This window comes from Petaurus breviceps, unplaced genomic scaffold, assembly GCF_028583685.1.
Source record: "Petaurus breviceps papuanus isolate PSGF00001 unplaced genomic scaffold, PetGlider_PUasm1.0 126, whole genome shotgun sequence".
Classification (NCBI taxonomy): Eukaryota; Metazoa; Chordata; class Mammalia; order Diprotodontia; family Petauridae; genus Petaurus; species Petaurus breviceps.
Genome location: NW_027185655.1, coordinates 33,063,239 through 33,086,073, shown reverse-complemented (window position 1 = coordinate 33,086,073; position 22,835 = coordinate 33,063,239). Strand labels below are relative to the sequence as shown.

Below are 22,835 nucleotides of genomic sequence, written 5' to 3'. Positions count from 1 at the left end.
AATTATTTCAGTGTTTCAACCTTTCAAGGAATATCTATTGATGGTTTGTGATTTTCAAAAGTTGGAATATGAGGAAATGGGAGAGGAAAGCAGTGTCTTTGCTGGTCAAAATAAATAAACACACACATACATACATATGACTATATCAGTCTCCACCCTCTTCTCCCCTCCCACCACCATTTTTCAAAGTCTTTTCTAACAAGACCATGACAGATCTTTGGTTCTGTCTCTTTTCCCAGGGTAAATCCACAGTGAATAATAGAGTGAGTAGCGACAATTAGTGAAGTTAATTGAAGGAGAAGAAAACTGAGCCTTTACTGAGCTTTAATTGGTGAAGAGACCAAGACTTCCTCCACTCTAGCCTTTTAATGAAGAATAATTCACATGCTTGTCACTCACTCCAGTCTCACAGACACTGATCACTCTGCAGTTTTACTTACACTCTTGATAGCTGAATCTCGCAGGGTGATCTCTGTTTGCCTCCAGCCATGGCCACCATTTCTTCCCCACAGGGCTGCTCCATGGGAACCATGCTTTCTCATAAACACCTGGAGTGTGCCAGAGTGAAACCCAGACACTTTATGCTTGAATGACAGACACAAATCCCCCAGGTTCATGAGGTGGCCGAGAGGCAGCACCAATCGGGCTGCTTTTCCACTGGGGCCTTTGGGTTCTGAGACGATCAAATACTGTCCACCTAGAACGAGAAGATCAACAACGTTCGTATTTTTATTCATGTTGGAAATCCTTTCTTTCATACACTTCTGTTCTTTAATCAAATCTGCTGGTTGCTAAAGTTTTGTGAACTATCCCAGATTTAGGAGATTAAACAAAGCATTAAGATTAAGTGATGCTAAAGTTAAGTTTTAAATTCTGTGCTTTAATTTTCTCCTGATGATGTAACTCCCTCTGTTAATTCGTATCAACCTCTTCTTGGCCATTTCATTTTACAGAGCTTTCTAGGACACCGAGAAGTAACTTACCTGGGTCACACAGCCCCTACATGCTGAGGCAGGGAGTGAATTTAGGCAGTATTTAAATGGATGCCGGCTATCTATCCATCGTGCCATGATGTCTAATAACTTTAAAATAATTTCTATGTTGCTTAAGAGTAGAATCAGAAGCACATTCAGACACGCCTGTCCACTTACACTGAGCATCCCATATATCCTTTCCTCCTATCCCAATACTCATCCTGATTTCAAGACTATTACTAGTTCAACCTTACCATCAGTAGTATGAGAGCTCAAGGGGAAGAAACTGATCGGAAAAAAAACATTTCATTAAGTATTAATCACTTGGTGTCTGACAACACTGAGAGCAATTTCCCTTTTTCTGCTGAATCTATCTTTAAAAGCCCAGATACGGTGTTAGGTCCTTTATAATTCCTTAGTCTAACACAGAGTAGGTGCTTCTTATACATTCTTGTTGATGTGACTTTTGGTACTCCCTGAGTAGTAACGACCTTCCCCCATTAAACCTTCCATAATTCACTTTTCAATGCCTTCATCTATAAATTCTGTGAAGTGAGGATCAAGTCGTATCTTAGCTTTGTATCTCCCCAACATGTATCTCCCCAACATGTAGTGTGTACTTGTGTCTATTGACATGAATTCTGAATTGCTTTCACAGATTATCTCCAACCAATATGCTGATGGCTTCTATTTTAATATATTATTAATAATATAACATTTCTAATTATTAATTAATCATACATGTATAATGTATTACAAATTCATATTATATTCATTAGAAGTCATGTCATGTTATATTGGTTGTAAATTTACAATTAGTCACTAATTATAATTATTAACAACATATTATAATTTTTGCAATGGTTGTTGACCATTAGTCAGTCAACCCTAAATGACTGACCCACCTTCCTTTCCAGTTATACAGGTATTAGATGATGTCCTTTAGGCCACTTTTTGTCATCATAATTAATATGATGCAACCTGATCAGCACCCACCAAATATCTCTGCATTGGTCACCTTCCAGTTTTATTTGTCTGAAAGCATGGTGTTCTAGGATCATAACGTGATGGATGAAATCTTAAAAGCCACAAAATCCAACCATCTCATTTTCCAGATGAGGAAAATGAGGCCAAGAAAGATTACATCAAATATCCAAAGTCACACAGTTAAATAGCAGAGTTGGGATTTGAACTTAGGTCCCACAAATCCCACTGCATCTAGATATCACTAGAAGACTATTAGTGTTAAAATATTGGTCCTGACATTGGGAAAAGAAAAGGATTAGTGTTATACAAATGCCAAAAGTTTTCATTAAAAATCCTGAGTTGAGAAAGCTTTCATCTCTTCACCAATTCTTCACCTCAGTAAATGTTTCTGTTTCTTCCAGGTCAGGTGACTCATCCACAGTCAATATACTTTCCATTATTCACAGCATTGCACTTTGAAAAAACTGGTGAACAACTTTTCCTTCATCTAATTTACTGATATTTAAACTCCACTTAAGCCCTCATCCTTTTCTAAATCATACTATATTTATCTCTTTATATGTCTTACTACCCCAAACTAAACTATAATTATAAATTATATGCCCAATAATTCCCAGCATACATCATTTCCAATATGTTAGAAGTCTTCCTCTTTCACTCTTCCTCATTTATGCCCTATAGTTTATCTTAGAGAACAGGATCCAAACGAACATAAAATGCATTTAGTGTTTGCTGAGTTGATGCCCAATTAGAATCACAGATCTAGAACCTGACAGGACCTAGAACCTAGTCCAACCCCCTCATTTTGCAAAGGAGCAGTCTAAACAACAGAATATAAATGACTAGCCCAAGGTCTTGGAGCTTGTAAAAATCCAAGGGGGCATTTTAACCCAAGTTCTCTAACCCCATAGCCAATGGCCATTCCATTCTCTACAGGGAGATGCTTGCCTTGACGGTAAGCCCAGTACCTTGTCTAATAATCCCATAAGAAAGAGTTAAAGTTGATGATCATTTGACCCCAGCTGTCAAGACATCTAAGTGATTTTAGCCCATTTCTACTTTTTTCATGAATTCTAATTCTAACTACTCTGCCCACTTCATCCACGGTTAAGAAATTAATCAGAAGGCATGGGTATGTCACAAAGTACAATGGCAGAAGGAATACTCACATCAATGGCAGCATACAAGTATCAATATTATTATTGTTGTTAATACTAATGATGATGGATAGCATTTATCCAGCACTTAAGGTTTGCAGGGCAATCGACAAGAATTACCTCATTTAATCCTCACAACCCAAGGAGGCAGGTGCTATTATTACTCCCCATTTTATAGATGAGGAAATTGAGACAAACAGAAGTTAAGTCACTATCCCAGAGTCACACAGCTAGTAAGTATCTAAGGTGGGATTTGAACTCGGGCATTCCTGACCCTTAGGCAGCTAGGTGGCACAGTGGATAAAGCAATGGGCTTAGAATCAGAAAGATTGACCTGCGTGAGTTCAAATATGGCTTCAGACACTTACTAGTTGTGTGACCCTGGGAAAGTCACTTAACTTCTGTTTGTCTCAATTTCCTAATCTGTAAAATGAACTGGAGAAGGAAGTGGTAAACCACTCCAGTATCTTTGCCAAGAAAACTCCAAATGGGGTCACAAAAAGTTGGACACAACTGAAACAATTGATCAACAACAAAAACTTTCTGATTCCAGGTTCAACCCTTTAGTCACTGAGGCACCTAGCTGTCTCAAAAACTAGAAAGAAGATTCAGAGTAACCTCTTCATATACCAAGGGCATGGCCATGTAGGACCAGGAGAGGAAGATTAGACTAGTGTCATGGTGAGTGCTACATTAGAATTCACTAAATATCCACAGAAGCAGAGGAGGAAAACCTTTGGTCTGTTTGGTAGATATTCTATGAAGTCATGGAAAAAATCGCCTGGTTGACTTGTGACCTGTTCAATGGACAAATACCAATATCAATGAAACCATGGATCCATTGAAAAAGGGAACTCCTGCCAGTCCTGATCTCTCCTATACTTGTCATGGCAAAAAAAATAAAAAAAAATCATAGCAACATAACAATTGTGAAATAATTTTTAAGAAAAATAATAAAATTACAATTAAAATGATGTTCCAATAAAAATCCCATAATCTTAAGCATTTACAAGAAAATAGAAAAGTTGTTCCATGTGTCAACTTTTGAATAGTCACAGGTATTCAGGCTGTCTGGAGTGTGAGATTATTCTGGGTAGATAATGCTCAATTAAAAAAAAAGACAATAGCTAGGATTATTTTAATCCTCCCTGGAAATGGATACTAATACTATCAATCTGCTCCATGGTGAACACAAGTGAAAGAGTCTTACAGAGCAAGTCAAACTACCAGCAATTTTAAATGATATTTTTGCAAAAGCTGCCAGAACTTGAGTCCACTATGATGAATGAGGCTACTATTTATCTCACTTTGTCTTTAAGGTATTTGAACCATGTCATGGAAAAAATTCTTTCACTTTGAATGAAACAGGAGGATTTTTTTTTCTTCAAAAAGCAGGAAGGATAGCCTAAGGAAAAAACCTGATCCCTTTTTTTCCCTACCCAGCAAAGCAGGTTAAGAAAATAAATGAGAACTCTTGTCTCTGTTAGGACCTACTGGCTTAAAAAATGTTTTGGAAAATATTTGTCATTTTCATTCATTAGTGACATTTTTGTAAACAAGGAGATTCTGCATTATATGAGGAAAAACTCAGAGAAATTTGAATTAATCTCTTTACAGAGGTTAAATGACAGAAATTTGGATTAACTTTTTGACAAAGAAAGCCAGATTACTTTGTAGATTGAGAGCTGTCCTGTGAGTAAGCAAGAGCTGGTTTCTAGTCCTGCTTCTATCTAATACATACATACTGTAGGATCAGGGACAAGTCATTTAGTTTCTCAGCGCCATAGGAACTCTCTAAAAAGGGATTCTTCACTTTTTGGGGAGGTCATGATCCTTATGGTATTCTAATGATGCCCATGGGTGGACCCCTTTTTTCAGAATGTTTTAAAATGCATAAGATAAAATACAAGATGATAAAGAAAGTCCATTATATTGAAATCAAGGTGTAATTTTTTTTCCCCTTCAAAGTTCACAGATGCTTTGAAATCTACCCATGAATCCCTTGGAAAGCCCATGGACCTCAAGGGAAGAACCATTATTCTAGGACAAGGTACAGAAGACCTGCATTGGTAGGAGGAGTTTCCTCATCAGGAATATCCTGTACCATATAAAATTACAGGTCCTACTTCCCCTCTACCAAAAAAATACCCACAAAGCTATGTTTTGTTTTATAAATTTCTGATTTATACCTATTGTACAAAGGGAATTCCACAATGGCCACTGAGTCAACCCTGTGGTCTGGAATGATTATGCTATATCCCTCAACTGCAAAATCAATGAAGGTAAGGCTAGGAACCATGGAATTTATTATGGATTTGCCCCTTCACTCCCTCCAAAAAACCCCCACAAAACTGTAGGGTGATATCCTCTAATAAGAAAGATGTGTGGATGTTAGGAACTCAATCAGTTCCTTCAAATCAAGTGACTAGGAAAAGTCAGTTGTAAAGTACTTTTACTTTTCCAACATTCAATTAACAATTCAATTTAGTCAAAGTCTAACAAAATAGCTTTCAATAAGCTTGTGCCTGGAAGTGATCTTCCACCCACAATGAAAGGCAGATGGAGTGGTTGGAGAGAACTGGAACTCATAACATGGGCTCACAACTAGCTCCTGAGGGTCTAAGTTTTAACTTGGGGTACTCCCAGGGTCATTGTAAGGATTAAATGATATAATATTTGTAAAGCATTTAGCAAACCTAGGAGCATTACATAAATGCTGGCTAATTATTATTATTATGTTGATAATTGTAGCTTATTTCATTAATTTCCTTTATAATTTTATGTATTACATTTTATGCATTTGGAATCATTCCATAGGCTTCATTAGGCTACCAAAGGTCCATGATCCACTGACCTTAAGATATTCTCTCTGTCTACTTACTGCACCATACTGTCTCTCTTACCTTTCCTAATTACATTAACTATATTTAGAGGTTTATCCCATCATATCCAACCTCTCATCAACATACTGAACTTTTCTACCAGGTAGGATCAGTGGGCATGGGAAATCCAATCTTCTATTCTCAAGTTCTTGACATTTAGAAATTTTCAATTATAATAAAAATGAAAAAAAAATTGAGAAGCAACAGCACATACAAAATGGTCTTCTGAAAAGTTGTAAATGTATTGAATTTGTACAAAGTGAGCCATAGTTTACATACACTGATTGGAACTAATTCTCCAGACGAAAACTATAACAAATCCTTTTGTAGATTAAAGCTTCTAATTTTGTAAAATTAAATTTCTTAAAACTTTTTAAAACTTTAAAACTTAAACTCTTCTTAAAGTTTCTAGAATACTTTTTGAAGGGTGTGTGTGTGTCTATGAGAGAGAGGTGATATATATTCATATATCTTTGTGTGTGTGTGTGTGTGTATATATGCATATATATGCATGTATGTATTTTTATCCTTTTTCTGCATTCCAAGCACTTAGTACAGTGCCTGGAACATAGTAAGCTTTTAATAAATACTTTGTCTGCCTGACGAGAATTTTTCTGTTTAATTTCAGATAGATTTACAGGCAATTTAGGGTTCTCTCTTCTTCCATCTTGTGTATGCACGTATAGACGTACATATGAGCACTCTTGGGCTCTCACTTGGTCTATGCTATATATGTTATTTTGAAACCCAGGAGTATCTATAAACAGATTTTACAATACATTATTTATTTAAAGGTCTTATTTTTCTTCTCTTCTAATATGTCATTAGTTGTTGCTGCTTGGTCTTGAATCATAATTTCACAAACAAAAAAAAATCCCAGTTTAATTTGTTTGCAGTTATCTGGGTGATTTCAACATTGAGGAAGTAAACCAAATCATATGTGTTCCTGCTTTCTAAAAGGGAAGGGCTACAGAAAATGCTTCAATATTGAGATTTTAGATAAGGAAAAAACATATGTCAAACTTAGAAGATTTTCACAACAACTCACCTGGTGAAAAGCTTTGACCTAGTCCTGGGGCACAGCATGGTGGGTGCTTATAAGATTGAATCTCTCAGAGTATCTAGATTAGAAATCTTCAGAACTTGACATGAGTCAGTTTGGGGGATTTTCTGTTTTCAAACCCTCGTCTTTTCATTTAGCCAGACCTGCCCCAACTGGCCCTGCCCACTGACTAGCAGTGTGACTTTGGACAAATTAATCTCTGTGAGCCACAATTTGTTCATATATATCAGAGAGCCAATGTCATCTGCCCAACTTATCATGCAAGGTTGCTTACTATAAGGATCAGTTGAGATAATATAAGTAAAAGGCTTTGAAAAGTGTCATATAAGTCAGGTGATGGGTATGGTAGAAAGAGCAGAGGTACTGGGCTCCCATCATGACTCTGTCATGTGCTGCCTAATGGTCTCAAAGCAAGTCATTTAATCTCTAGGACCTTGTTTTCCTCATCTGTAAAATCAGAGTTGGACTACACAGGCTCAAAGATTCCTCATTGCTCTAAATTTATGATTTTACCATCTTTTATCATTACAGTTGCTTCACATGTCTCCAGTGTCCTAATAGGCTGATGGAGCCTTAAGTTCAAGATGATGCTGCTAATACTTTTACCTGCTGGATCTCTGGATGGCTCCCAGTGTAAATCATCATCTTTTTCCCTGATCCATCCACAAAGACCATGGTCAAAGTTACAGCTGTGTATCAGAACACCTAAAGGAAAGGTATAAAACAATTCAGGGGATCACAAGAATAGACACTTGGAGAAAACTTTAAGACGATGACATATTCCCCAAAATTCAAACTCCCTTCCATCTTCCCCTTCCCCCTTTCTGCTGTCTCACCATCCCAACTTTTTGACTCAACCATCTCTCTGAGACCAAACTGGAAACTGCATGAAACTTCTCCCAACATAACTGCCAGTTAGGGCCATTTGTAAGAAGAGACTATAGAAAGTGGTGCCAAGTTCTGAGAACACAATTTAGATGTTTGATTCTGTTAAAAATCAAAGAGAAAAGGATGAACCAATAGTTTTGGTTCAAGTGCCTGAGCTTCAGAGGAAACAAAGATAGTGTGAAAAAGTCGGAATACACAGTGTTCCTGGGAATCAACAAGTGAAGATTTGAAATAACCATCCTTGGAAGGGGGAGAAAAGGAATAAAAGTTCATTAACATGTAAATAAGGGTGCTGAAATCTACCTGGATCATCTCTGGCTTCATCTTCTGCGCTGATCCCTCTTTCAATTTCAAATATTTCAAACAGGTCATTGTTCACTCCTGGCTGGCGAGGAACTGCAAGAGAAAGTCATTTTTTTTTTTTAAATGAAGGTGGTAGATAAGGAAGTAGGTCACTAAGTACCATTATCTTTAATGAGGGACAGAGAAAGAATGCCTTAGGCATTTTATTCCTCTTGGAGAACCCAATATACTTAATTACATTGCCCATGGAGATTCATAAACTTTGCTCTTCAATGATTTATGATGTAAGAGTTATCTGAGCACAGTAAAAATTGATTTTCAAAGTTTCTAAACTTCTACAGAAAAATAACTAAAACATTTTCAACTGGATAGTGTTAACAAATGTTTTGGCCTTAAACTGGCTAATTTCTAATCGCATGTGTCAAGCCAAAAGACCCATCTCTGCAAGAAGATGCATTATCAGGACCCCTGAATTAAAGCTGTGTTAAGCAGAAGGGACTGCAATTATAATGAATGTGGAAGTGTTTCAGGCTACATTGTTTACAGTCAAAATCATTTGCAGGGAAAGCTTATTACAAAGGACCAGGATAGGGTTTGTTTCCTGATGGAAGTTAAAAATGACTGCTAACTGACCTAAAAATCTTTCCAAGATCATTGATGCCACTTTTCAAAATGAAATGAACTTGGTGGTAGGAATGTTTGTAAAAGCATGTTTCAGGGTACTCTCCTCAGGGGCCGAAGTGGTAGAGGGAAAAGTGGGATCCAATTTAGGAAGATGGGAGGAAGAGGAGAGAGAGGAATGTGTTTTTATTTCTGTTCTTGATATATCTTCTCGGTAAACATCACTTTTGTAAAAGTTATATTTTTTTTTAATTGTTTCCTTTAAATTAACTTTAGCCAAGAAACGTGAACGTAAAGAATCAGGAAGGTGGCAGGATATTTCTTGTCTTAGGCTGCTACTGATTTTCCCTGGCACCTGGGAACCATCTGATTTAGGATCTGATAATGCACAACTACATACTCAAGTACTCAGAAAGGGAAATGTTCTTTAGAAATCAGAAACTGGAAACCAGAAAGACCCTGTGAATTTCATGAGCTTTGGATTCTAGGGGCAGCGTGAGCAGTATGTATATAGATTTACCATAAATACTCTTGAGTCCGTACTGAACTGTTATAAATAGGATTAAAATCCCATATAGCCTTTGTTAGAGGGCAATTTCACTGACACAAGTGTCTTCAGGATGCCTTATAGGTTCCTTCCATACAGCGTGACCATGCTAAATTTATGTCTTAAAATACTGCTTTTAAAGGCTTTAAAAAATGTATCCAAACTTCTATTGATCCAAGATAAAGAAGCATTTAAGACATACAATTTTTTTCTTTCTAGGGCAAATTCAACTTCTTTGGCCCCTTCAATGTGGTATTTTGCATGACACAGAAAAGAACATTCTGCAGATGTTTGGGTACAGGGAACTGGCCAATAGGAGGGCCCCATCCTCAGGGCATGTGCAGGAGGGTTCTTAGGGCTACAAATCACCCTACCAGTGACTTTCTGGAATCTGAAATTGGAAATGTGTGATAATAAATGGAGGGACCCATCCCATACCCAGAATGTAATATAATATAATCAAGATGAGATGGCTAAGAAGGCTTCAAAATTATGTGAGAAAATAAGAGCCTGACAGCAAAAATTTGTTCCTCTTTTGCAGTTATTTGACTATTTCCCAGTGGTTTACTGCATTGGTTAAAAATGCCTTTTAATTCCACCACCCTTTCCCAACCACCTTCTCACCTCCTTTATCCTTTTCCACCCTGGAAGATCCCTCCACATCTGAAGCTCCTTCCTCTGATTGACTACTTCACCTTGGAAACTCCATCTTTTTTTTCTCTTTCTTTCTTTTTTTTGGAACCTCCATCTTAAGAAAGAGTCCAAGCTAGTCATGTTCCCTCCTTCATTCCTCTCCTGACTCTGTTTCTGACTTCTTGAATTTTTTTTTCCACCAAACTTCTTTGTGGGTACCACCTCTCCATCAACCTCCCTTTTCAGTTTCCTTTTTACATGTTATTTTCCCTCATTAGAATGTAAACTCCTTGAGGGCAGGAACTTTCTTTTTGCTTGTATGCTTATTCCTAGCATTTAACACACTACCTAACATATAGTAATTGCTTAGTCAATGTTTGTTGACTCAATTCAAAGAGATTACACTGGGAGTGAATACAAAAGACTCAAAAGGTGGGAGTTGAGAGTTTTCTTCCAATTGAACTTTTCTTTCCTCTGACTCTTGAGTAAATACTTCCTTAATCCCAGTTCTCCTAATTGGAGACAGAACTTTCTCTCCCAATGCAGATCAGCATTTGCTCAACAAATGATAACCTTAGCGAGTTGACAGTAGCACCAAGAATTACGTGACTTCAGTGCCACAGGACCATCATGTGTCCAGAGGCAGAACTCAAATACAGATCTTTATAACTCTCAGACCCAGTATCTATTATCCCAGGCAGCTTCTCAAGGGAACTATTTTAAAGCAAACACAAATGCTTTCTCTCATGCTTTCAAACATAAAGTTTTAGCTAATCAAACACAAACTTATAATGCCATTTCACCAATATTATTAAGGTAGATTAAACTCAAATATAGAAGTTCTAGAATTCACAAACTTGTAAGAGGTTTGATAAATGTGTCCAAGGATAACAGGTTCATCACTAAATTAAATTCCTCTTTCTTTTCATTATTTGAGTGGATTCTTGACCAACTTCAATTATAAATTCTTTATTATCTTCTCAATCCAATAACAAAATTATGAAAAGACTCAAAATCAGCTCTGCTGGGCTAACATCAAATTAAAGTAAAAAAAAATTCACATGAAACATTGGTCAATTAAAAAATGTGATCTCTATTTATTCATGTCACTCATGGTGTCACTGCAGACATGAGTACTGAAGAGGCTGAAAGCAGGAATGAGCCACCATAATTCCGCCTGTTGTCTGACCTGGCTAAATTACTTGATTGTTGGGGTGGCTAGGTGGTGCAGTGAATAGAGCACTGGCCTTGGAGTCAGGAGGACCTGAGTTCAAATCCGTCCTTAGACACTTGACACACTTACCAGCCGTGTGACTTTGGGCAAGTCATTTAACCCCAATTGCCCTCCAAAAAGAAAAAAAAATTACTTGATTGTTCCTACTTTCCCCTCAGTAGAAGGCTTCACAATTATGTAAGAAAATAAGAGCCTGACAGCAAAAATTTGTCCCTATAGCTTTTGCAAATATAATAAACAAAAATCTGGATTCCTCTGAGAGAATTTCTAACAAATGCTGCATAATATCACCATATGAGAGTAGCTAATAAGGGCAGTCTATTAACTAGGTTAATGAGGATAGCCGTTATCTATATGGCCAAACATAAGCTAATGTGCAGGGAAGAACAATTAGCAAAGTCATTAATTAGTCTTATGCTTTTATTGTGAAGGATAAAAATCCCTTTGAGACTTCATATTGTTTGCTGGTAACAGAACATGGGGAAAAAATGGCTAAACCTTAACACCTCTTGTGAAATGCAAGGCAATAAAATGAAAAAGTATTTGTGAAATCAAAACTTATTTTCTTTTTGTGCTAAAACTATTAACTTGATTAAAAGCAGGACATCTTATTGTACTTGAAATAGTTATTAATTTTGCCAATACAAATAAGTTTTTATGTTATTAGCATGATACATTGATTTATTAATCTTTCCTTACTATTACACATGAGATTTCGTTATATATGACTCATGTAATTTAATAGACTCATCATTTCATTACTGTGAGTTCTATGTGAAAGAGACAGATCACAACCCAACCCCTTCTTCTTATCCTCCCTGGATCATGTCCATAACCTCTAAAAAATACTCCACTTGAGTCTACCCAATGTGCCACAGGTCTTCCTCTTGATCTCGTACCATTGTAAAAATATCAAAGGAGCACAATGGCTGTCTAGGTTTTATTCCTTACCTTCACTACATGATCAAATTACCTCCTCATATGGACCTAGATGGGGCAGCTAGGTAGTGCAGTAGATGGAGTGCCAGGTCGAGAGTCAGGAAGACTCATCTTATTGGGTTCAAATCTGACCTTAGACATGAATTAGCTACATGACCCTGGAAAAGTCAGTTTCCTCATCTGTAAAATGAGCTGGAGAAGGAAATGGCAAACCACGCCAGTATCTTTGCCAAGATAATAGTAAATGGGGTCATGAAGAGTCAGAGATGACTGAACAATAAGAAGAAGAACATATGTCTTTCAGATAACATCCTTTATACACATTCTCCTTCATTGGTAATATACTGAAGCCTGTTTGTACCCACCAAGTGCTCCTCTCTACAGCTTTTGGGATAACCTACAACTCGAACTCTTCGGAAACCATGGTCTTCCGTGACTGGCAGCCATCCAGTATTACTGGATGAATATTCTTGTTTAAAAGTTGGACCTTTGTTTCAAGGAGAAGCTTAAGGTCATGAAAAGCACCGCAAGCTACTCAAAGGCTATCTAGCCCACTCTCTTCCTCTTGTTCAATTCTGGGCCCAATTCTGTGATCCTCCACAATATCTGTCCAAGATAACATATACATGCATACATACAGACATAGATAAATATGCATACACAAATATATAATTTACCTGATATAATATATTCTCTGTCCAGACACTGGACAGCCTTCATCTACTTGGTTTTTCTTTTGTGGATAATCTGGCAGAAATCTTTCCAGGGATTTGATCTGGATTTGTCAATTCCTTGGTGTCAAGGACTAGAAATCTAGAGGAAGGTCCAGTGACACAACACCTGAACCAATCAGCAATATCCCTGCAACTTACATTCTTAGAGAGTCACCTAGGGTACTGAGGAATTGTGGCTTTCCCAGGATCACACTGTCAAGCATATGTCAGAGGAGATTCTCAAACCCAGCTCTTTCTGACTCAAAGTTGGCTATCTATATTATTTCAAGGAATCTTGTATGGTTTTAACATATGATGAGAGACAACTTGTTGGAAGAAAGCCTGTAAGTTGACGTTTTACTCTACTAAATGAAATGTCCTTTTTCAATAATCAGTTATCTCAGTGGGATCTGGAAAGCTCTACACTATTCACTTCTTGTATCTTATTGTACTTGAAATAATTATTTGACAGTTTGTTGTAGAATATTTGCATATATCTGCCCAACAGCATCTCATATGTTCACTTTAGATACTGCTCATACTACCTTAAATTGTTCTCATGATGATTTTATAGAAACAGAAAAGTGGGTCATTGGTTATTGACAGTTTGGGGTGGTAATATAAACGCCATTTTCTCCTCAAGTCTTTTATATCCTTTCCTCTCTTTCAAACATCTTGGGAATTACACCCAAATGTCCTCCAAACTGCATCATCTTCAACATAGATGCCCTCTGTGTATACGTGGCTTGGTCTGGCCTCTCTTCTTATCTTTGTTTTTGTTACAGCCATTTCTACTACGTCATGGATTCCACCACAGACTCTTATGTGGGCTGGGGTTAGGGGCTGGAGGAAAGGAAGGAGAATCAGAAAGCATGTATAGTGGATAAAGAGCTGACCCTGATGCCAGGAAGACCTAACTTAGTTATGCCTCTTGGTTGTTGTTCATTCATTCGACTCTGTGACCCCATTTGGCATTTCTTGGCAAAGACACTGCCAAAAAGATTTGCCTTTTCTTTTGCCAGCTCATTTTATAGATAAGGAAACTAAGGCAAACTGGGTTAAATGACTTTCCCAGGGTCACACTGCTAGTAAATATCTGTGGCCAGATTTGAACTCCAGAAGATGTTTTTATACTTCAGGCCTGGCACTTTATACATTATGCCACATAGCCACCCTACTTATGCCTATAAATTGCATAAAAGGTGCCAATCTGCATTAGTAGATGGAGGTTTCCTTACCTGGAAGTCCACAAAGAATTCATACATTAAGTCCCTATACACACACAGATATACGTATATGTATGTGTATATATATATGTATATGTGTATATATACACACACACAGATATACATAAAGACAAAAATATGAGAAGTTCCACCCCTATTGTGTATACTTGAGGATAGGCCTGAAGGGGTACATAAGATAGACTTAAGCTTTGAGTGATTTTCCCTAGAGCTATAGGGTAGGGGTATAAAAAGTCAGAGTATGAAGAAAAAAAGAACCTGAAATCTCTTTTTAGGAGCCACTCATCCAAAACTGAACCTGGTCTGCATGAGTGGGTAGAGATGTTCCCCTTTCATCAGAGTGAGGACAAGAGCCCTACCCCACCTCCTCCCAAGGTGCTGAGAAGTTACTGTTTTACATATACACACAAAGCTAAAGTATTTTTCTTCCTCAATTCATGATTATAAGAATACAAAAGAAAGGTGTTTTGTTGTTGTTGTAAGTGAAAGTGTGGGGTAGTGGAAAAAATAATGGACTTTGCATTAGGAGGCTCTGGGTTCAAATCCTGCCTCAGATATTTCTTGGTTGTGTAAAACATTTGTAAAATAGAGCTAACAATAGGGCTGGTGCAGGGCTCAAATAAGATAATATACACATAAGATACTTTGCAGATCTTAAAGCATTTTATAAGTGTTAGTTATATCTACAACTGTAAAATGCTTATAATTTTTGACAGCCATCTATCTACATCGACTAAAAATAAAAGAGAGTAGGGGTGGCTAGGTGGCACAGTGAATAGAGCACCGGCCCTGGAGTCAGGAGGACTTGAGTTCAAATTCGACCTCAGACACTTAACACTTACTAGCTGTGTGACCTTGGGCAAGTCACTTAACCCTGCCTTCCTCCCCCCCCCCCACAAAAAAAGAAAAAAAGGAATTAAAAATAAAAGAGAGTAACAATTTCAGAGGCAAATTTTAGAGGTTCTCAGCACTCTGTCATGATTCATATGAAAGGAAGGTCAGGCAAAGAAATAATTTCTACATATAAGCAATTTCCCATAAGAAACTCAAATCTAGATGTTGTCTATTACCTCTCTTCCCCCTTCCTCCTCCATCCTCCCAATGGGGCTTCATGAATACATATCTCTGGTGAGTTCTTCAGCATTAAAATAAATTTGGATCATGAGAGGATGCTTCTTATTTAACAGTGTGCAATATAACAGCTTGAAGGAATTACACACGTGTGTGTTCTATTACATACTATGGAATGAAAGAACATCCAAGGGAAGCTTTTTACATAGTGCAATGTAGATTGGTGCCATAGACAAGCAAAATGCTACTCTTTTCTCTAAAGCTTAAGACATCTTTTTCCCCCTTGAAATGGTCACACCTTACCCATAATGGGTAGTTTATAAGGACAGCCTGAATTAGCCTGGATTAAGGAAGAGTAGTTCCATCACTCACAGATGTATACAAGAACTTGAACTTGAGTCTAATAGAGCTCCTTAGGGGAATTTTGATACTTGCAATTTTGACGATCCCTTCCAGCTCCCCAATACTGAAGTCTTATGGCTTTCTTATTTATAATTAGCATACTAATTATATACAGGGTGTCCCAGAAGTTCTAAGGAAGCTATTAAAGTTTAAAGCTGCCCTGAGATTTCTGGGACACTGTGTATAAATGGATTCTTCTAAATTTAGAAAATACCTTCAAGTACTTTAAACAATCCCCTACTGTCTTGTTTACACTGTTAATTTGCACTTGACAAGCTAAACTTTAGCCAAGCTTCTTTCTGAATTAATATAAACTCCATATTAGGACAATCTGAATTAATAAGGATTTATAGTATTTATATAATCATGGAATATTTTAGTATTTAGTTTACCATTATGGGCTGCATATTTATATAAAGATTATATACATACATACATACATAGCTTAGATATTTAAAAAAAATTTAGACCTAGGATTTCATGAGTATGAGGACCTTCCTGTGAAAAACTCCCTATACCAATGCAACTTAACACTTTCTTTGCTATTTATAGTTTTTAGGAGTTGCCTGGGGGCACTCAGGGGGTTACTTGCTCAGGGTCACACAGCCACAGTATGTATGTGTCAGAGGAGTGAAGCCAAGTATCCTTGTTCCCAGGCTACCCTCTAACCACCACACCATGCTATCTTTAAGAGACTACATATATTGGAGTTAATATGTATGTGTATGTCTGTCTATATGTATATTCTAGCTATGTGTAAGTATAATTATATTTTGTACGTTGGCAAATGGTATAGTTGCCTCTCTTTCAGATGGTTTACAAAGTTTGCTCCCAAATCCATTTCTCATTTTTCTGCTAAGATCTTTTCATTCCAAGAAGAAAACAAAAAAGAGGAGGAAATTATGCCCTTTATCTAACTCTTGTTGAGGACAATTCAGGATCTGCCCCCTTGGCAATACTTATAACTTCTATGATAAAAAATCATACTTAGCTGTATGTGATTATGTTCTAGGGTAGACTTGTGAGAAGGATGAGTGCAATGCTACAGGGGTTGGGTCTGTACTTTACCATTTAATAACTAAGTGACCTTGGACAAAGTTCATTCATATATTCCTGTGGATTTGTGATCCCATAAGTGAGAGTGAAGATCACATTTACTTAATGGGGATAAAATACTATCTTAATGGACCAAGCTGAAGGAAGAAGATGGTACCAGATATTTTCTGTCTTCCTTTCTAGTTTTTCTCTGATGATTTTAATTTCAAAATATAGTTGCTAGAGTTTAGTATCTACCATAACTACAAGTCACTAGAAACCAGGACTTTACTACAGCTTCTGCTGCTGAAAGCAATGAGTTGCAGTGATAGTGTCAAAGCAGGAAAAATATAGGTAAAATATGAAATTATATGGATGGAATATTTATTGATGCTTTTTTTTAAATGAGGAATATAGAAGGTAAAAAATTATGTGAGCAAATGCATAGTTTAAATATGGATTCTTTTTTTTAAGCAATTGGGGTTAAGTAAATTGCTCAAGGTTACACGGCCAGGTGTTTCTGGGTGGGTGAAAAGTGTCTGAGCCTGGATTCAATCCCAGGTCATCCCGACTCTGGGGCCAGTGCTCTTACTCGCTGTGCTACCTGGCCGCCCCTTAAATATGGATTCTAAAGGTACAAATATCAGAATTCTACCTAGTAGAAAGCCCAAATGTATATAATTTGTAATATTCAAGGTAATATTGATCAGATCAGGTAAATATCTGTTCAATTTCTCCTACCTAGAGTGAGTGGTTTAGAGACAAGAATTTTGTGCTTCATAAAGAGAGATTTAATTATCAGTAACACAGAAATAGTTTATACTGAAGTTATTACAGTAAATGCTAGCTAGCAAGCATAGCATTTTAAAGCAATTTGATCTAAAACAAAACAAACCAACCCTGCATATCAGCATCTGTCCACTTAATTATTAACTATGTTGCTATGCAATTAATGAAACAAAGAATATGAAATTTAGAGAGCTAGCAATACTGATACATGTAACACCAAAGGAATTCAATTCCATAAGGGTAGAGGAGCTGCTTAGGATTTTGATAATGGGGAGACTGTACAAGGAGGGCTTGCTCCTCATGGTTGAAGGGACACAAGTATCTAGGCTGTGAACTACGGGTTATTCATCCCACTTCCCATACTTTCTCCCAAGGTACTCTAGGCTGATCTGCATGCCCCAACCCAGCTTCTTTGGAGGAAGATGGGACCACAGGAAAACAAGTGGAAGGAGGACACAAGAGCCCTCCTAGTCCCAAGATAGCAGTGGGAGAGGAGGAACATGTCGATGCCACTGGGTCTAGGGCCTGGGGATGGGGAACCTGTGGCCTTGAGGCCACATAAGGTCTTCTAGGTCCTTGAGTGCAGCCTTTTGACTGAATCCAAACTTCACAGAACAAAGCCCCTTAATAAAAAGATTTGCTCTATAAAATTTGGACTCAGTCAAAAGGCTGCATTCAAGGACCTAGAAGGCCACACATGGCCCCAAGGTCTCAGGTTCCCCACCCCTGGATGGGGAGAGATGAGGTACTTTGGATTTGGAGTGGGAAATGGAGGCTAAGGTTCTTAAACCCAAAGCAAATATTGGTTTGTAGGTTTGGGATCCCTTGTAAAGAAAGGAAGGAGCAAATATCCCGGAGCCATTCTGGCCTGACTGAACATTAACCTTGTTGACCAGGTTATGGTATAATCCCTCCACCATCCTACTTTTCAAAAAATATGGCAACATCTACTGGTCATATAAAGCAAGAGGCATCTTCAGAAGGATGGGAAAAAACACATCTGTGCAGATAAATAAATGAAAAGTAATTAGGGGAGGTGTGGAAAAGGGGAGTATAAATACCATTAGATTGGAAGGTAGAGGACATGGAGAAGACTAAGATTAGAGGTTTTCAGCAATCTTGAAGACTTAGGAAGATCAGATACAGGAGAATTCAGAATGCAGAAGCTTGCCCACTAAAGGGCATCTGCAGAGGGAAGGAACCAGGGAAGCAGCTACAGTGGTAGTCTCTGATCTTGACTCTGGCTGGAACCCTGCACAGGGCAGTAATGTGATTCCACATTTCTGTTCACCACAGAAACTGCCATTGTAGTAGCATCTTCAGACATCCAAAAAACGTCTGGACACTTGACTTTTTACACTCCATTCTAAGGCTGGGTATGTGCCTGAAATTTACCCTGGCCACCACTGAGAGTGTCTCAGGGCTATATTAAGGTTAGACTTACTGATTGCGATGTAGACCTTCCAGCAAATATTTAGGGCTGATATTCTCAGTTGGCACAGAATTTAAACTTCTTGGCTAGGTTTCCCTTCAGGTTGTGGTTAACAAAAGGGCCTTGAAGAAAGAAGTGGAACTAGCTGCCTTTTTATGTGAAAAAGGTAGAGTGATTCCCCTATTGCTACCTGTTTGTTCTTGCTTTGATGAGCAGTTTCTGGGCCAAGTTGTTAGATTTTGGTGTAAGCATTTACACCTTAAAAACGGCTACAGATCAGGGCTTGGTTTATTGCTTTGTCAATTGTCTAGACTGAAAAAAGTGATGGAGAAAATAGTAATAATATAGATTAATCTTACAACTTTAAGTGAAAGCTGCACACACCCTCCCCTCCCACTCAAGAACCAGCTTCTCAGCACACCTCCCGCTATATCTTATGTAAACTTTTTATTGCCTATAGTGATCTACCACAGTGCTCTCTGCACACAGGTAGGACTTAATAGTGTTAAACGAATGAAAGTTATTATCTCATGTGTTGTTACACAGTAAGGAAACTTACTGTCACTGTTTCATTAGCCACCTTCACCAGGAAGAAAAAGGTTATAAGTCCTGCTGTTTTCTGTCCTGGTCTGACCATCATGTTCAGTTATAGGCAATGCAATTTAAAAAGACCACAGACAACATGGATTAGTTTGGGGGAGGGGGAGGGAATAGGAATAATCATTTATTAAGTACTTACTAGGTACTGGTCTAAGTACTTTACACACATTATCTCTTCTGAGATAATAGAAGGGAGACCAACACAATGAGGGGACTAAAAACCAAGGATATAAGACCCACCAAAGGATCTCGGGATGTTTATCCAGAAGAAGAGAAAACTCATGGGAGACAATCATATCTTCAAATATTTGAAATGTGGCTACATGTAGGAGATGCTAGGTATTTGTCCAGCTTGGCAGAAGTGGCAACCAAATGGGGGGAAGTCAGAGAGAGGTAGAGTTTGGTGTCACACAATTAGGGCTTTCCTAAGGTACAATAGGATTTTGATAGGTAGTGAATTCCCAGTCACAGGAAATCAGCAGGCACAATAACTAGTTGAACACATTAAAGAGAAAATTTTTGCTCCGGCTGATGACTGGATTACTTTACCTCTGGGATGCCTGCCAATTCCTGAGATTCTATCATTTTATATTTTATAATTCTTATTTCTGTATTTCCTATTTTGAACATGTAACTCTGGCTTAAATAGCCCCTCTTAGATTTTACATGTTGTTATTTTTTTTTTGTTTGTTCTTCATTCTCAAAGAGGACTGTGACATCAGGGAGGTAATGCCATGACTTGAATTGGATTTAAGTGAAGGAAGGCTATGCAAGGTCACTAGTCTCACCTTCTCCTCCGGAGTCATCTGGGTCCAGTGGCAAGACATAGATCAGAATGACTGGAGATGGCCCCAGATGCAAAGGGAGACTTCGGTCTTTTCAAGTCAAGGTCTTTCTGAGTTCTACCTTTGACTGAAGCAATGCCTCTTCAGTGATTAAAACTAGCTATTGTTGCTTGTCCTTCAACTGTCACTACAACCTTACAAAGATTATCTTGAGTACTGGTGGTTGACTGAGTTAATATGAAGCAGAGAATGGCTTAATCAAACTTCATTCCTGAAGAGACCTGGGACGGTTAACTTCCATTGAAAACAAGTCTGGGATGGACTTGGAGAGTTTATCTTTGAGAGAAAGTGTGAGGAGGTGCTCTGAGAGAACTGAATTTAATTGCTACATTCCACAGAATAACTGATTTTCTCTTTCTGATAAGAACTAAGTTTAGCTATTCTCTTATACTGTGGAGAAGACATCCCAAGGACAATCCCTGAAGGGAACGGAGAGACTTTTAACTGCCACCCTGAAGTGAATTCAGCTAATTGTTACATCTGAGGAGAAAGACTTAACTGACATTTCTGAATAGAACTGAGTAAAATGAGGAGCAGAGTTCCACAGACCATGCATGGAAGGGTTGGACAATGGCTCCAGGGTTTTGAGGTGCAAAGAGAGGATTCCAGCTATGATCTTTCTCATGGTTGATACACTATTTAAAAATTCATCTCTGTCTTTACGTTATCTGTTACTGCAATAAATTCCATGGTTAGTAACACTGTTATTTGTCTAAGACCAATTGCTCGGAGTTTGAGACTGAGGAGTGAGTTAGCTTATGGTCAATTAAGTTTTCCTCAGTTTTGCTAAGGTGCGGGCTTAGAGCTAATTAACTGATTAATTAATGAGAGATTTCTGCATTTTAAGCAGTTTTCTAGGAGCAATTTTTGATCATTTCTATTAGAATGCTTTTTTTTTCTTTTTTGGGGGAGGGGGAAAAAGCAGGGCAATTGGGGTTAAATGACTTGCCAAAGGTCACGCGGCTAGTTTTGTGTTAAGTGTCTGAGGCCGGATTGGTACTCAGGTCCTCCTGACTCCAGGGCCAGTGTTCTATTCACTGCACCACCTAGCTGCCCCTATTAGAATGCTTTTCAATACATTTAGAGAAAAAGGGCTTTATGTGATAATTACTCAGGAGCAGACTCAAAAGTAGGAACTTCGTATGTTTGTTCTTAAGAGTGCTTTAGGAATATTATATTGCACACCCATACTTCCATAGTATATTCTCTGAATATACTAAAAGAAATTGTTGTGATAAGTAAAACATTCATTTACTTACTGTGTTTCTAATCATTCTCTCTGTTTACAAAATACTTGCAAAAGGAAGAACCTTGATTTATGTAAGCCAATAGTTTCACAAACACAACTAAAGACAACAAAATAAGATAGCTGGTAAAGTCACGTCCTTAAAAAGGGATCAAAACTAGAACCTTAAATTTTATGTCTCAAATAAATACAATTACATATAAGGATGAAATGTGATGTCATTCATTTCACAATATGAAATGGATTCAAAGACCTGTACAGATTTTGCAAACAACTACAGGAATTTTTAAAACATGCAGAAACAAAATTTTAGTGAACACTTAAAATTTCTTGCTTTTTTGAGTTTACACATAATTCAATTTGTTCATTTTTGTGATGAGCCATTTTTCTTTGCCTAAGACCACAAGACCCAATTAAAAAATAAATCAAAAACCTTGAAAGTTTTAAAAAAATCACATCATCAGATCCTGCCCTATACACAGTGATAACTCCCTCCTTCAAAATACTGAAAGACATTTAATCTTGATAGAGACAGCAGACACATCTAGGAACATCTTGAGGCTTTGCTGTTTACTAGGAAGAAAACTAGTTTGGGGACCTTTTCACCCCTCAGCAGAAACAATCTTTTTATTCATCACCACATCACACAGAATATAGCCTTTAATATTTTCATGACTAAGGACATCATTGCCACTCTAGTCACATACTCTGTACAATTTATAGAAGGAGAAGTGAACAGAAAAGCTTTCTCCGGTGCCTTTCAGAATACTTCTCTTTATGGTAATAAAAGATATGTCTCCCTCCTGTAGGCAACCTTAATCTTTCCGTCTATTTTCTCATACTCTGTGATAATTTGGACAATAATCTGTTGAGATGATGAGTTGTTCTGTTCCTGATAATCAGAATCCCAGGACTCAGATATCCAAATATATATTGCATTTCTGTGTTCTATATTCATTAGTACACGCCTACATCCTTTCCTCTCACTTTCTTCTTAACTCTCTGTATCCTCTGTATCCTTCAGATCTTATTATTCAACCCCAACTGATCTCTCCAAAGCTGCCAGTTGATCTCTTGGTTACCAAATCTAGTGGTCTTTTCTTAATTCTCATCCTTCTTGTCCTCTCTGAAGTCTTTACCATTGGTGACATTCTTCTCTCTAGGTTCTTCTGATACTTGTTTAGTTCTCTTACTACCTGCCTAAATATTTCTTCTTATCCTCCTTTGCAA

General features: G+C 37.6%; 1 protein-coding gene across 4 annotated transcripts in view; it reads right to left on the bottom strand.

Moving 5' to 3' along the window:
• The window catches only part of NPNT (nephronectin), a 118,821-nt gene that overhangs the window by 5,759 nt on the left and 90,227 nt on the right, over positions 1 to 22,835 (bottom strand). For all 4 annotated transcript variants that reach the window (XM_069094766.1, XM_069094767.1, XM_069094768.1 and 1 more), the window contains 3 exons: positions 8,255 to 8,347; positions 7,670 to 7,768; positions 441 to 697 (listed from right to left, as the gene is read on the bottom strand). In XM_069094766.1, coding sequence (XP_068950867.1) covers positions 441 to 697; positions 7,670 to 7,768; positions 8,255 to 8,347 — 449 coding nt within the window. The remainder of the gene's footprint in view (positions 1 to 440; positions 698 to 7,669; positions 7,769 to 8,254; positions 8,348 to 22,835) is intronic.